This window comes from Natator depressus, chromosome 14 (genome assembly GCF_965152275.1).
Source record: "Natator depressus isolate rNatDep1 chromosome 14, rNatDep2.hap1, whole genome shotgun sequence".
In the NCBI taxonomy this organism is placed as follows: Eukaryota; Metazoa; Chordata; order Testudines; family Cheloniidae; genus Natator; species Natator depressus.
Window position 1 is genome coordinate 9,175,682 of NC_134247.1, and position 17,516 is coordinate 9,193,197.

Here is a 17,516-nt window from a genome sequence, read left to right on the forward strand (position 1 = left end):
TCCAAGCAATGTTGTATTACCAGTTATTTAAAGTGCTGTCTTGCAAGCAGTTAACTGACAAGTGACAAGTAATACTTCTCCAAAAGCTAGAACCACATCAATGACAATTTGCAAATCCCTCCCCAATATATAATCACAAAAAGAGCAACAGGTAACTGTTCATCACAATACTAAATTGAAAACTGTTAAGAGAATGACATGCTAGTGGAACAGGCAGTGACAGTGACATGAACAGAAAAAAAACCAATGTAACAATAGGATGAAAGTGGTTGGATGACATAAAAAGCCACATTATTCATGACAAGATAGATACAGCCAATGAGCCACATCTCCCAGATACCACAAATAAAGTTTGTGAGCATGCTCAGTTAAACACTGCTAGCCATCTTCAAAATAGTCTCAAGTATGACAGCTTACCATAAAGCAGTAGATAAAGCGTTAAAAGTTATTACAATAACCTTAATTTAAAGCACACCAAGTTTCAAACTGATTGGTATAGAGGTGATTTAGAGAACCCACATAATATAGCTGAGTTTATATATCTTATATATTTGTATAACTATATTGAAAATAATGGGTTATTGGTTGGAAGCTTTAAAAGCAGTTACAGCACAAGGAGTATACAGATATTCTGTGCATATACCATGTGCAAAACAGAGTTAGGTGACTATACAATGTGAATTACAGAACTATCATGCTGCTTTATAAAACATGGATTGTGTAGTTGTTGTTACCACAACATACAAACCAGTGTAAAATATTGTTTAGCAAACATTTATAGTAATAATATGTCCTGTATATAAACACTTATTGTACATATAAATTTGCGCACTAGGGTATCACACACTGCAGAACAGACACAGGCTCTTCTGTTTATTTCTACTGAAGTGAAATGCAGCATATGAACAACCACTCACGTCTGCTCTCCAAATTCCTATTCTTACTCAAAAGTTCCCTGTGAGATTATGATCTTGAAACAGACCAAACTCATGGTTTCTTGCAAGCATTAGTTCCCACAACTAGTTTCTAAGAAATATCTCTGAACTAGATGTCAAGTAGTTTGGTTGTTTTTTTAAAGGCGAAAAATGGCAAGATCACCCCATTTAGGATATCGTTACCTGTCTTCAAGTAAATGTGGATCAAGAGATGACTCCATGAAGATGGAATCTTCTACGGAGCTGACGGCGTGCACCTGATGAATAATACTGCTCTCCTCGTCTGCTAACAGCATGGCACCCAACTCATCTATATGGAGTCTTAACCTTTTTTACACACATGCACAGTTTGCAGTTCATAGCATGGTTCAAAACAGGAAGTGACTCAATGTATGCCACACTTACAACTCACACAAGTTATATTCAGCTGCTCATTTGTTTTCATCTAATTCTTTGCTCTTGTGCAGTTGTTAAAAACTTAACATATAAAAGTAGGAATTTGTTCAATGGCTAACTAGGTAACTAAATTAAATACAAAAAAAGAGCATGCTTAAAGACCTAGGAGGCTGTAGCAATAATCAACAAGAGCAAGGAAGCTGCTAAAAAAGCTGGAAACCCATGCTTCTTGACTTTTATTTTACCCCAGGATACTGCAGTACACCTTACACTGTACACTACAAGTATGTCTTCACTACACACATTTAAAAAAGGTATGCTCTTAACTCAGGTTAGCTAACTCAAGCTAAAATAGTAGCAAAGACATAGGAACTCATCTTTTAACTCAGGTTAGCAGCTTGAGTTAAACCTATAAGGGATCCTGGGGTTGAACTCAAATTGCTAACCTGTGTTATTGGCCAAGCTGCTATGTCTTCACTGCTATTTTAACCCAAATTAGCTAACCTAAGTTAAGAACACCTTTCTGTAATGAAAACATACCCTAATTGCAGTACTTCAGCAAAACAGGCTGTGTTAACACAGGAGTATTAGCTCTACTTCTGATGGATTTCCTTTACTATTGTTGGGTCAAGTCTGTACTTTAAGAAAATGTAACTTTAAAATATTTTTGTAGAGTAAATATGTACACTAAAACCTCAGTTTCAAAACTCCTTAAAATATAGAACAGCGTGTGTATATACTGACAAACTTTGAAGGGTGTATATTTTTGATATAATTAACAGCTCAAAAAAATGTGAAATTGTCTGACACAATATTTACATATATATTTTAAATGCATCAGTTTAAAAGTGTGACTCTATACTTGTTTAATTTAGATGCATCTCAACTTGTCTACTGAAGCTCCATCTATCGTTCAAGTCAGTATTTACTACTATTTCCAGTCTATAGTTTGGCCTTTTACAACATTTCTGCACATGTGAATATTAACAAGCATTACATAAGGAAGTCCTTGAGCATGGCTAAAAGATATCATGTACCTTTAAAAGCAACTAAGGTAGTCTCATGATCATGCCAAAATCCTATTCCCATGTCAAAGCATCAGAGAATTTAATGACTCACTCACAGCATAGAATTTTTTTCTCCATTTAATCTAAGGCTCAGGGTAAAGCAGCTTTTCCTTTAACTAAATTAACCTGACCAAACTCTAAGGCCCAAGCCCTCATCCGCTGAAACCAATAGGAGTCCTTCTATTGACGTCAATGAGCACTGGATCATGCCCTGTACTTTTTGGCAGAAATTCTTCCAAGGGAGTTAGGAGTCCAGAACCAACCAAAATTCAGTGGGACTTGGGTATCCAGTTCTTTTGGGCTCCTTTGAAAGTCCCAGCCTTTACTTATAAATGTTTCATAGCAATCGGTGTACACAGCAAATGGAATCTTTCCACAACTCAATGCCATACTCACATCTCTTATTAAAATAACCCCAAATAACAAAAAGGGGAAGTTTTCCATGTGGTTCAACTTTAATGTGGTTATACCACATGAAATTTTGTCCCAAACTCTACAGCTTCCATAACAGTATCAAAGAAAGCTTTCACAGTTTAGGAGTTTCTTCTGATCTCAAATACACAGGCAAACCAAATATATTAAAATAATATTTCAAAATTTTAAAATGACGTGTGAGAGATTAGGAATCTATAATATATGAATGGTATGTCAGAAGCTATTATACTAGTGTCAGGTTAGCCAATAATAGATACTTCCACTAACTCCAAATGAGGGAAGAATTTGGTCCCTATCTTAAACAAGTTTCAGAGTAGCAGCCGTGTTAGTCTGTATCCTCAAAAAGAAAAGGAGTACTTGTGGCACCTTAGAGACTAACAAATTTATTTGAGCATAAGCTTTTGTGAGCTACAGCTCGCTTCATCGGATGCCACAAGTACTCCTTTTCTTATCTTAAACAAGAAGACAAAGATGATCCTAAATTAGAACTAGAAACTGATGCAGAGTTTTATGAGATCTTGCCCTCTAGTAATAAGATTTAGCTCGTCAACTTCCTGTAGTTTATTAAGCTTTCAAAATAAGATTTCTATGTTAGACACATTTGCTCCACATTATATTTAGAAACAGAACCCAGGTTTAAAAATAATTTGGAAAGGAAAAGCACAGAACTTTGCTTCAAATTGCCCTAAAACATTGAGGCAAGTAGCTGTTTTATCACCTGCTATTTTAGTGACATATGTTGCAGTCTAGAACAGTGTTTCTTTTAACAGACTTTAACAACTCACAAGAAGTTAGCATCACACAGTAAGCAAGATATTAACTGAGCATGCCTATTAATTACACCTGGGAACCGATTGAACTGTCGGCCAATGTGGACAAGCTTTTAAGTCAACATTAGTAGCAGAAGAACCCCAAATTTGGGAAGATAATATTAGTTATAAAAAAATCTCCAAAAATTATCCACATGCTAACTGGCAAAGCATACAAAAAGAGTAGCAGATGAGGTCAACACCACCTTGTCATGATGGAAATGGACCAGCCATATGGATACTCACACCAAATGATAAATAATAAATTAACAAACAGCAAGCAACAGCAGTTTACTTTGACAAACAATATGTTTTAGCCACAAGTTGTTAAGCAACTGAATTTAAAATAAAAACACACTAAGTATACATGCAAGTTGCTGCAGCTTTCATTTAAATATTACATTTAGGCACGTAATTTTCTATGTTGTAAACACATTCTGGATATTAGAATTTTTTCCCCATTAGCCATCTAAAATATGAAAAGCAACAAGTGCATTTCAGTGCACACACAATGCCTGTGACAATGTAAAAAGCCAGTTCAAGATACTCCATTTGTAAAACAGTGCATTAGCATAGCTTTGCTAAATTCTGCTTGGCTATAGCCAGTAATGAGTGGTAGGAAATGGTCAATAAAAGAGCATTAATTTTCATCATCATCATCATGGTAGAAGTGAATACATTTTTTTCTTTGCCTGTATAATTTAACAGATTTTTATGGTGATTTTGGAAGGCTGTAAGAACATATTCCCTAAAAATGTAAGTGCACTACACCATAAAGTCTAAACACTTATACTGGATTCAGAGAACTACTCTTTTCTCTATTACAGTTAGTAAATAGTGCTTTTTTCCAGATTGGGTTTCACAGAAGGAGGGTTTTATAGGCAACTGAAACTGTAGGAACAAATCCTAAAACTGTTGAAATAATCATGTTTTTATGTGCAAGGTTTTTTTAAAAAAATGTTAAATAAAACCCCACTCTTATTTCCACTATTTCAATTTCAGAATCTAAGAATTAAACTTAACCGAAAAAATCTCCCTGATGGAACCATCATCATTCTCATGCATAAGAATCAATACAAACATCTTGTTTTTAACCATAAACTCAACTGCCAGAGTAAAATGCAGCTATTGTATAAGAGAAACAAGATGAATGAATGATTTAAAACCAACAAAGCAGAAAGAAAAAAAAAATCTCATTGAACATTCCAAATAGATGCAGTATAGTAAAAAACAAAAACAAACAAACAAAAAAAAACACAACCCCCCCCAAGTTGATGGTTAAAAAAGGGTTAGAATTACACAGAAAAACGTTTTTAAAAAGAGGTAAAATAATGTAGTAAAAGGAGAGTGAATGCCAGCCAGACAAATGAAAATGAACACCTAAAGGAAAGAACAAATTAAAAATATAAAAATACAACAACATACGAACAAGTGCTTTCTCTCACGCATGCAATCTGCAGTGTTTAGAATGCAGTGCCATCTTCCTAGTGGAATCTATGAACAAGGATCCTGGGTAGTTCAAACCAACAATCCTGCTCCTCCATAACAGATACATTAAATGGATAAACTTCCACATTTCTCTCACTCTGTTTTTCTGCTAAACTAGGAAATCCCAAAAGAATCCGTGAAGAGGGTCAGACACAAGAGACATTGAATGTAGGTGGATGCATGATTTTTCATTTGCACAAAATCACTGCTATTGTGTTAACTGCTGGGTTTGGAATATTAAAAATGATTACAAAATAATATTTTTGTCATCATGATTATATATAAACACTAACTAGCAACACCTGCTAACAATAGCAATTAGGCATTAAATCTAAATGCATTTCAGTTTACAGACTAATCATGCATTCCTCTGCTATCTAGAGGGTTAATATTTCAGGGTGGGAGGGAGATCATGACATTAGCTTCTCCACTCAGACAGGTCTCCTTGCTTCCTAGTTAAGTAATGTTTTGCCTGACTTTCTGACTTAGGGGTAAGCAGCTGTAGAAGCAAGCAGAGAAAACCATACAAGGCATAACAATTGCATTTTAAAAACTTCTTAATTCAAATGCATTTTCTGTTGAGGCTGTGTTTTACAGACACTAAATCGACATCAAATAATGTTCCCTCATCATCTCTCTTTCTTTAAATACCTTGTTTCCCCTGTGAAAATGTTCTTTAAATCTACCTATTCTGTTAAACCAGAAAAGCACCTCCAATGGCTCTCCTTGTTAGTCTATAATTAAAGGTTAATCTCTGCTTTCATTTTATGAAACAATATTTATGAGAATGAACAAACATCTTAGTTTCAGAGTAGCAGCCATGTTAGTCTGTATTCGCAAAAAGAAAAGGAGTACCTGTGGCACCTTAGAGACTAACAAATTTATTTGAGCATAAGCTTTCGTGAGCTACAGCTCACTTCATCGGTTCTATTTTTCTTTAAAATACATTTACTTACATACACACTACTCAGTTCACTCTACTGAAGTGTGGAGAGATGGTGTGAAACTACGTATCCCATAATCTTTAGGGGTTCGGTAAGGAAATGCTGTGAGAGGAAAAGGAAGAGCTAGAAAGGAGGGGAGCTGGTTAGATAAACATATTGGTGGGCTGGACACCTAGAGTAAAGACAATTCGCTTTAAGTAAATGACCAATACAACAGATCATAGAAAGCAAACTTTTTTCCAACATGGTCAGGGCAGAAGCTCTCCCATGATTTCTCCTCCTCCTCCAAATTATGAACCTGTCACAGAGAAGGTGGCATATTCTGGTGCTTGTGATTCCCAACCGTACAGTGTCAAGGACTGGGGGTGACTGCACTGCAAGACTGGCCAACAGAGGACAGCATGTCAGCCAAAGTCTCCACTATTATCTTGGATCAATCTAGTAAGGGATCTGATGGAGGATTCTCAAATAGGAGAGCAGCAAGGGGAAGAAGCAGCATACAGCTAAGAAACAGGGATAACTATCCATGGCCATTTTGAAAGGGGAATTGGGTATGGATTATGTGACTCCCCCATCCCCTTGGGGCACTCTCAGCCTTCCTACTGAGGAGTTTGAACAGTTGCTGTTTTCTGAGATTTTCAAGTGTGTTAAATTGGCTGCATGGCTGGGTTTGAATAAATGAGTGGGGACAAGTTTCAAGGGGTCTTTATGAGGGACAATTTATGTAGAAAAGATGCAACACGAATGAATAGCGTCAAATGTTTCATTGTCATTTCTAAGTCGACAATCTTAATTTTCTGAGCTAAAAGGTTTCTCTTCTATAAATTCACATTGTACTGTTATTAGTTGTGCACTGAACTCGAAAAGATACATTTCACTAAAACTCTCTCCATACTCTCTGCACACAAATCAGAAATACCATCAGAGCCCTTGTATACATACAGCCTGCATATAAAGATGATGCCTACTCTGTTTTATGACTATAATGATCTGAAACAAACAAAAGGTATCACACAAAACATGCAACACAAGACTTTCAGGATATACAAGAATGCATTCTAATCCTGACCTTCCAAGATGCATATCACAACCATCTGTCACTCCAAGAAAAATACGGAACATGGAGCCACTGCACTACAGAATTATTGTTCGGTTTGAACTCCCATTCATTTGCTGGGCCAAGATGACAGAATTTCAGCTGTTAGTAATTTGTGTGTGTATCAAAGACAGGGGTTTAACCAACACAGCCTGCAATACAAGTAAGACAAGATGCAGCACTGTTTTCAATTATGAAAATTATCAAAAATATTTTAATGTTCATTTATCAATTATTTTTTCCAAAATACTTGATGTTTGGGTGGTTAAAAATTTTCTACAGTGGCTAATTTTCTTAAAGTGTATAAGCAGGTTGTGTTTTGTTCAAGAGTAGCTGGCAGTTAAAGCTGCAGATTTCTTCACATCATATCCACTAATCTGTACAAACTGAAGATTAGTAAAATGTGTTTTGTATTAACTCCCACAAAGTTAAGTGGTATGAATTGTATTATAAACATAATTACACTGAATAGTACTGCTCTACATAAGCCTTACTTTTGCCTGCAACAATACTTAAATAAAGTGGATTTCTAAAATTCATGTCTAAGAAAGATACAGATCTCATTGATACTACACAGGTGTTTTATATATTATTCTAGTACTAAACAGATTTTAAAACATTGTTAATTTTTCATTCTCGACTATCTACCTAAAAAGATAGCAAAATATTGAAGAATTAGACCTATCGCCTAATTGGCTGAGTTGAGCATCAAGTTGGCAATGCTTCAATACATTACTATTAGATTAAGGCCTCAGTGATCAACTATACTTTTAAGTTAAAGAGGTCATAAAACTTGACTCATTTTACTGCAAATATTAAGAGAAGCATCTGTCTGGTGGATATGGAGTGAAAATCTGCATCATATAAAGTTACCAATTGCCTTTTTTTTTTTTTTTTTTTTAGTATTTTAAAAGCACGCCTGGTACCTAGTAAATAAAGTTAAGGACCTGTTAAGAACTGCAGTGAAGAGTTTGTTCTTTACAGATTGCAGCAAGTCTGAGTTGAGGAAGTTCTGACAGATGCAAAATGTACACCTGTTGCAGGCGCACATACAGCGTAATCGGGCATGGCTGCAAAAACACACAGAAGGACACAAGTTGAGATCTTGCTCATTAAATCAGGCACACATTAGGGCTGTGCCAAAACCAAGAGATTTAGGAATAAATTAGTTACATTTGAAAGAGGAAAAGAAAGGTCAGCCGGGGAGGCAAGGGTAGACTAAAGCTGTGCAGAATTCCAGGGCTAGATGTTTTAAGTCTAGATGACACACTGGCAAACGCCTCCTCCTACACAGATAAAAACTGGAAAACACAAACATTAATAAAAATGTTTGTTATATCTGTCTTCAGGAACAAAGTATCATAAAGGTTGAATGGAATGTGTCTGCACAGCAATAGATAACACCCTCTTCTCAATCAAAGTAAAGGAAAATTGAAGAAGCCACATTTTCTATCACTCAGTAACAGAACACATTTTACTTTATAAAGTGACACAAATAACCAATTTTTCCATTCCCCTTCCCTCCCCCCCAAACTAATATACACATGCTTGAAAACCAGGGAGGAATAAGGGATATTTCTAAGACAAACGAATACTCAATGCCACACACAGTTTTAAATGTGCTAATATTCCAGCACTAACGAATAAACCAAAAGTAAAAAACAAAACAGAAACCTTACTGATCTAATTCAAGAGATCCTATTATTAAAATCTAGATTTCTGGCTGAAGATGACATTACTTCTCTTTAATTTAAAGCCAATGCCAGCTGTCATACTAGAATCCATCTGTTATTTAATAATGTATATCTAGTTCACCACAATACATAAAGCTCCACCTACCAACTAAAGAGGGATGTAAAGTATGCTTAGCAACAGAGTGAGATGCTTAGTGAGAAGTAATGTAATTTTAAATATATTAAATCTGAAGTCTGACAAATATAGATATTTGGGCACCATATAAAATATGTAATAGCTAATAGATTTGTGAAACTAAGTCACAAACATTATTAATTACATGTCCTACATAGGCATTATTAACCAATGAAACCTCAGTGCATTTCTAGGGAATTATTGTACACTAAGTAATGTTATGAATCATAACTGTCTATGGATCTGAATTGCAATAATTGTCAGGTAAGTCAATTTTATTTGTTTATGACTATGACTTGAAAATATTACCAAGCAGTACTGGGTCATTCATCTCAGTGGTTTCTTTCATTGCTTTAAACAACAAATAGGGCATACTGTGAATGTGTAATTCGGTGAATATTTAAGATACATTTCTATATACCTAAAATAATTGCTACAAATATGCTATGATTTTACCATTTTAGTAGAACATGGATTGCATCTTATTGCTAAGTGTTATAAAATGTGAACAACGTTGTATCAGTTCATCAAATACTGATTACCATTTTGTATGTAAGAAAACAGAAAAATCCTAGATGTCACTTTCCTAGTTATGCGGTACATGACTGTACTCTCAGTGACTTTCAGTCTTAAAGTAATCTCCCAGAAAGGCACTTGTTTATGTTATGGCTCTCTCATGCATCTACTGGATATAATACGACAGGGGCATATCACTAACAGCCATTCAAAAGCCACCACTACTGTCCAGAATTCTATATCTAAACATGGACTCAAAAGTGCTGAGCACCTGCAATTTAGTTTTAAGTCAGTGGGAACTGTGGGTGCTCAGTACCTTTGAAACTCAGGCGCATATATGTATATGAAATATTATATCTTAATTGCACTCTCTGTTACTGTTAAGACATTTTGAAACAATGATTCATTATATTAATTATTATTACATTAATAAACTCACTACACTAGTAGTTATGACATATGGGAGTCTAGTCTCTGCTGCATATGCTCACAGTTCCCCACTGACAATGATTAACAGCAATGAGTTATGTATGCACACATGAAGAGAACAGAACTCTGTATCTATTGGATTAATGGAACCTTCTAAATCACTGATATCACTAGCACCTCTCTCTGTTGCTAAACAACTTAAATGAGGCAGAGAGTTCCATCCTCTTGGTTAAGAATGGCATGCAGTGTTGTCATGATCCATGCAGTATGAAAACTATGATGCTTGACTACTTACGGATACATGGCCATTGTTGTCAGTTTAACAAAGATATCCTTACTCGGTATATCAACAGTGTTACAAGTAAAGGCTTGCGGTGGAGGCATTTTGTGTTTCTTGCAGAAGTCAGCAGGGGAAATGCTATATTCTTGTTTAACTTCATGTAGGTCTGACTTTGCAGCTACCACTAAGCAAGGTATTTTGCTGTCCACGAAGTGTTGCTGCAAATTTAAAGAAAAATATTGAGACAAACAGGAGTTCATGTGTTCAAACAACTTGGAATAGCCTATTATTATTGTTTCTCGTGGCAATATCAAGCATTCAAAGGCTTAGCTGAGCACAACTCTAGAAGCAGAGTGCTCTGCATAGGCAGCTAAACCATAGCCGGGCATTAGTAACAGAAGCCCACCAAGCTCTTTCTGCATTTTTAAATGCATCAGCTGCAAATAATCAGCAATCATGCAGGAGGCATATGCACTTCTGGTGCCAAACTCAGACAGCCAGGAATGCTGATAACTGAAAGTGAAGATTTATTTTCCCCCTAGTGAACCAGTGTAATGAGATACGTACAAAAGATACAAACCTTAAAAATCCTAGCACAGTATTCAAAGGATTTAGGATTACTGACATCATACACCAAGCAAACAGCATCACATATGGTCTCGGCATCAGTTAAAAATTCAGAGTCACCAACATCATGTAGCTGAAAAAGCAGGAAAAAAGCTTTGATATTATGAAATTAATTGCATAACTCTCTCTTCTGTTTTGATCTCTTTTTCTTTTTAATTTCCTATTAGGTTTATTCAAGCTCAAAATAATACAGAGAACGTGCCATAAAGCTAGCACATGACCTGCTACTACCACATCTGCAGGCAACCAAAATACTCTCAGCATAAAGAAATATTTGCTGAAACCACATAATGCCTTATATTCCCATTCAATCTGGTTCTCATCCTAGAGTCAAAACCACTGAGCAAAGGACTAAACAAGAACTTGCAAAACAAGGGAGCATTCCAATTATGATGAATGAACTACATTTAAACAAATGTTAAAGTGTATTTCCAATCTTCACAGATCTTCACCTGTTGAAGATTATGAATACATTTTAAACACTAATTTGTCTGGCAATGTATCAATGCCAGTGTTTCAAGGGTTAACTAAACTATCATCCATCTGACAGGTTTTCATTCTGTAACCTGTAAATTCCTTGCTATATTTCCCCCTTCTATTCTGTCTTATGCTGGAATCTCTCTAAATATGCAAACGAGCCCAAAGAAAACACATACATACTCTAGAAATGGGTACATGTATTTTCTAAAGCTTAAGTGCTGAAAAGTATCTTAACACTGCATTGACTACATGTTTAGAAGTAAAGAAAATAAGATGGAAGATTTTAATTCGATGTGTGTATTAGATTTGAGAAGTTGAATGTTTTCTAAATTAGGTGTTGTGATAATTAGGATATAACAACAGAACAGAAACCTTGTAACAGGAGTACAACTGAATAAGTGCAATTAAGATGATCTCAGAGTGTTTTTGGTACATTTTAAGGGAAGGTGCCAAAAATAAAATATTGTACAATCAATAATTTACAGAGTTATATAAACTTAATTTTGCAAGCAGCTAGAAATCTGTAGTTAACGCTGCTCAAAGAAAGTATTTAAGTCTTAAAAAAGCACACACACCCAGAACGCAAGACAGCTAAATCCAGACAAGAAACAATTGCCTCAAGTAAATGTAGCCTTCTGTAAACCAGTTAATACAACATATTTTATACACACTACATCTTTGATACTTCATGACTGACAAAATATATATATTAATATATATACAAAATAAATATATAAAAAAACACCCATGATGTAGTCTTACCAGCAAGTATTTTTCTTGCCCATATACATAGACTGTATTCATCGCATAGTAAGATTTGTGCTCTGCACGTATTTGCCTCTGCCTCTGAAAACACAAAGAATTTAAAGGTTAGACAATAATCAACAGCAACTTCCTCCCCATAAAAACTGTATTTAAATAATTTTTCAGGTTCCTACTCAGTTGCACTTGCTTAATATCAGAGAACTATGGTGAAGTCTTATATTATGAAGACTTCATAGTATGCTAGTAAACATGTAGCTGCAGTACATTTTGTCAGTCATGAAGTATCAAAGATTAAAACTAAAACTACTAACGTCAAAGGAAACGAACAAAGCACATTTTGCAAGGCAGTATCCTCAATTATCATATCTGTTCACTTACTTGATAATTTGTAAAATTCTGCAATCCATGATGGCTTTCCCAAACTTTAGTGCTAACAAGAAAAGTTTAAGGCAGCTGTATAGAATCACAGAATCATAGAATATCAGGGTTGGAAGGGACCTCAGGAGGTCATCTAGTCCAACCCCCTGCTCAAAGCAGGACCAATCCCCAACTAAATCATCACAGCCAGGGCATGCTGTCAACAGAATTTTGTTGCCTAAACTTAACTCTCAATATTATTCAGTTACAACTCAAATTAAAAAGAAAATGTTTCTTACCATTAGATTTCTTCCAAGAAGTGCCTGGAGAACACCACTTTTCCCACAGCCTTTCATCCCAATAACATTACATCGGAACACATTCCTTTGAGTCTGCTTTTTCTGGAGGTCTATCTTTTTATCTCTAGTTACTTAAAAAAAAAAAATTTAAAATTCCTAGAGTAGGAACAGTTAAATTACTTAAATCATATTTGAAACATCTGTAATAAAAATCTTTAATATCCCAATGGCACACACTTTTTAAAAAGTTCAAGTGAACAAAATGCCAACTAATTCAACAGGAATCGAGAATCTTTTCATATGATGGTGTCATTTATAAAAGTCATAATCTTTTACATATATACTTTTTTACTTTTATAAACAAACTAGAATGCTCTCCAGGATATTATTCCTTTTCAAAATATGTCTGTGTTCTAAGCAGAAAGGAGAAAAAAAACACACAGAACATTTCATTTAAACTCAATTTACAGCTTGGCAATTGGATGTATGAAACTGATCTTTTAAAATAAGCTCCCAAACTGTATTAACAGCATTTCAGATACTTACCTGTAATTGCTGATGCTTGAGACTCTTGCTCTGTCAGTATTGAATAGCCTAAATAGCCCAAGTACTCCAGGCAGCGCTGTACATCTAAATACGTAGTTAGTCTAAGGAAAAAAAGAGAGGGGAAAAAAATCCCAGAACAATCATTCCTAAATTGCCAACATCCACCATTCCAGATTTCTATTAAAAGTACTTGTGCCCTATGTATTACATCTGGCAAAAGCAGAGTGTTCTGGTGCCATACAGTGATGAGAACACGTGTTTTAAAGTTAAATGGCCCTAGTTTTATTAATATAATGAACCCATTATACTATGAGGGCAGCCCCTGCTAAGATCAAACCACCCATGCTGAAAACCTATACAATGCTTTTCACAACACAAAATGAATGTGATTGCTCCTCCCTTGTATTCCCAGCTCACTGCCAAGAGGAAAGCAAACAGAAGACAGTAACATCTTTAATGTTTACATGAGGTATATATAGAGAAAATACTGACTAACTATTGAGAGGGTGACAATTAATGACTCAATAATCATACTACTTCAGGCAGATTTCCAAAATCTGGTGAGAGTCCTGAAGCCATGATCATTGGACACTGCCCAAACTCCAGAACAGCCTGTAGTTCTCTGAGCAGCAGGCCACACAGTGGCTCCAAAAGCTCTATTGCTTTGGTCAATTCTTCAACATTTTGGCTTTCTTCCTTTCTACATAATAGCAGATCTTCAACAGAAAGCTTTAAAATGGGATCTTATAGTGAATGTCCTCAATACTGTTCCTACATGTTAGTTCTCTAAAGTGCTTTGCCGCATTCAAAAGAAATTTAAGTGGTACCTGAAATGGAATCATCCAATAGCTTTTCTTAGATAAATATCAAACATTCTCTCATAGGTGATATACTGGTAAAGTATGCATTAATTACATAGCAAGTACATGGTTACATTTGATTTAGCAATTATGAAAATCAAACAAACTGGATTCTGGGGGGCTCCACTATCAATGATCTCAAATGAACTAAGGACAGCGGGATTGGCAAAATCCAAAAATAATATGCATCCCTTAAATATTTTTGTGACAATGGCTGGTTGGTACAGAAAGTTAGTATTTCTGGAGACCTATGTTTCAATCCTATGTAGGTCAAGTAAGAAGAAATTTAGTGATTTCAGATTAGCCCCTTTAAGCATGGATGCTCATATAAAAACCACACCATGTAATTTAATGTGACTGGTAAATGTTTGGATAGGAGAGGCTCAGGATTAGATAAGCAAGTGACAGGATCCAGGTGAATGGAAATACATTGGCAGAGGTGGGTTAGGAGGATAAAAGGACTAAGACTGGTATAGTCAAGATGCTGGAGATCAGGATTGATTTGTGTTGACTGAGCAGTATGGAGAAGCTTGTACATGCTTTCCATGATACACCTGGCTCTAGTCAGCGATATTCATCTGCTACTGAACTAGCAGAGCACCATGAAATCAGCAATAGATATTTAAGTGAATTTCTCTACAAGTCAGTTATGTAAACATGACAGACATAAAAGTTCTGGAAAATGTACTGCAAGTTTCCAAAACAACAAACAAAAAGGAGTCAGCCAAAAAAAATAATGTGAACTTCTCTGAAAGCCCTACTGGAGAACAACCTCCAGCTTACTGAGGAACTACCATTCTCTCCAGAGTACAAGGTAATTCAACCTCCATTCACATTAAGTCAGCACGCCTCTCCTGGGAACACTGGTAGCTGAGCCAAACGTGTGCAACAACTTTATAATGCAGACTAAACCTCATTAAGGGAGTAAACAAACTTCATCAAGGCATTTCAGCGAGAACCTCTGGCTCCAAATAAAGCATGGTTTCATAAACGGAAAGGACGTTTTACTGAGCAAGTAACTTAGTTCTGCAGTCTCAATAGCAATAGTCTTTCTTATTCCCTTTAAAACAAGAGCTGTGTGTCTAACTCTGAGAATTACAATCTATTCTCTGAATATGATTACAGCAGTCTCAGGAACTCATCTGTTAAGTAGATCTCCACAGCTTTGGCATCACATTTGCTATAAACGTTTAAGCAGCAACACTGCCGGTGCTATCTATATAGTTGATTAGATCTGATTGATAACTAAATCATACTGTAAAACTGTGGCATCTCAATTGGCATAGTTATTTAAAAGCATTCAATGAAGTAGATCGCTCTGACAACATTCATCAAAAAATGTTAAACGCGACTGATTTTTTCAGTTACCTCACTAGATTTACTATTAATTTTTTTAAACAAAAGATTTGCATAGCATATTTAGAACTACGCAGATAAATGTGCAATAAAATAGGTTATTACATCACATGAAGTCCTAATGTAAGGCCATTGTAAGGTCCTAATGTAACTCCTGGGCAACAGCAACATATAATGTACCGTACTTACGTCCACTGAGAAAGAAACCCCTGGTATGTTATCCATCCCCTTTCATTTGTACAAACTGTGTTGTTGACATCAGGTCCCCATGGTATATAAGGGAAGACTTTGAACAAATCTTTGAGTTCATCAGGGGACAAAGCACAATCTCTATCCTAGAAATATGCACATAGTTATACATCAGATACCAATAATATTCTCATCAAAACGTACTTGCAAAAGGAAAGTATTTCTTGCATGGGATTTGAATGGCCTGTGCAGCATTCATTCCATAAGGATTTTCTTACAATAGGTGGATAACCAGTTTTAAAAAAGGATTCTCAGGACTTGTATACACTAGAAAGGGTAAACATACCAGCTGCGTATACTGGCGTATGAGTGCTTCTGCTGGTATAACTTATACATTTTCCTTAACAAAATAAGTTATATAGACAAAAACACTTTTCTGCTGGTGTAACTGCATCTACCTTGGGGCTTTTGCTGGTATAAAAGTGTTGTTTAAAAGAAAAATTGCATCCCTATGCAACAAAAGTTTCTAGTGCAGAACAGGCCTCAGACAGACAAGAAAGGGTCACAACCGTTCCTTCAAATTAAGAATCTGAATACATAAAATGGAGAATAAGTCCAAACTCCCAAAACATTGACTCTCTTGTTAAAGCCTTATTCAATCTTTATTCCTACATAGGCATTTGTCATTTCTAGCATTCTTGATTGTGAGTGTAAAATAAATATTATTTTAAATACAATTTCATAACATGGTAAGAACATTTTTCCTGGTTTAGGAATATCACTGATCAATGCAACATTTAAAAGGGTAGCAGAATCTGACCCTGCATAGGGAAGAGCTGTTCTGTTGACTCAACCTATCAGGAGTCAGAACCCTCACAGAACTGCTGCCACACTGTAACCGGTGCTGGCTATTCAACTCCAAGAGCAGAGGGAAGCATGATCCTTGGTCCAAGAAAACTGGGAGAAGAAACAGGGAAGCCCTACAGGACACCCTAGGAATTGCCAGGCTTCAGCAGAAAGCTTAGGCTGAGTTTTATTCTTTTGTTACTTGAGCTAACAAAGCCTAGTTCCAGGAAGGAGATAAACTGACATCATCTATAGACTTTATATGGAGTAAGGTACTAATGTTACCTGGTTGGCTCACAGAACAATTTAAACACAAGGAAGATGGCTCTCCCAATATAAAAGTATTGATTTAGTTTCCTGTGCCACATTAAAGATGAATATTGACTCCTAATTATTTCTTTGAGTTTGAAAAATAAAATTGGTTCAGCTTCATAAACTTCAATCCAATTCTAATAGAAGGTAAAAAAGACTGCTGGACATCAGGGGTTGGATTTTGTTGATAAACATCCCGTTGTACTGATCAAGTCAAAGAGTTAAGATTTAGAGAGCAATTAAAACATTATACAAGCACCACTTAAGTCAGACTAAAAGCTTACCAAATCATGCTTATCAAACGTGCTTTGGAGAAACAAATATACATGGTGATTCAACTCTGTTGTGCAGTCAGAAGGAATTTTTAGCCTGTTTGTTTTAAAAAAAGAACCAAAAATTAGTCAGATAATAAATAATGTAGTTCTTCCAAGAAATAAATATGAAAATAGCATTTAGTGTTTTTAGTTTTGCAATCAGCTCCTTTTCTGTTTCACTGAAAACACAGCAAGCACTGTTTACTAGGAGTTCTAAAATCACCTGTAATATAAGGCACTTTCAGATACAACAGGAATATCAACAGCATTCTATGAAAAAGATAAGGATGGTATAGTCAAA

General features: G+C 35.6%; 1 protein-coding gene across 4 annotated transcripts in view; it reads right to left on the reverse strand.

Moving 5' to 3' along the window:
* RHOT1 (ras homolog family member T1) overlaps nt 1-17,516 on the reverse strand; it is a 47,586-nt gene that overhangs the window by 1,516 nt on the left and 28,554 nt on the right. For 2 of the 4 annotated variants that reach the window (XM_074971926.1, XM_074971927.1), the window contains exons 12-20: nt 17,186-17,270; nt 15,744-15,889; nt 13,339-13,439; nt 12,793-12,923; nt 12,134-12,217; nt 10,845-10,964; nt 10,280-10,482; nt 8,118-8,240; nt 1,119-1,262 (exon numbers count right to left, since the gene is read on the reverse strand). In XM_074971926.1, coding sequence (XP_074828027.1) covers nt 1,119-1,262; nt 8,118-8,240; nt 10,280-10,482; nt 10,845-10,964; nt 12,134-12,217; nt 12,793-12,923; nt 13,339-13,439; nt 15,744-15,889; nt 17,186-17,270 — 1,137 coding nt within the window. The remainder of the gene's footprint in view (nt 1-1,118; nt 1,263-8,117; nt 8,241-10,279; nt 10,483-10,844; nt 10,965-12,133; nt 12,218-12,792; nt 12,924-13,338; nt 13,440-15,743; nt 15,890-17,185; nt 17,271-17,516) is intronic. The other 2 variants (XM_074971928.1, XM_074971929.1) reach the window with 2 other exon arrangements.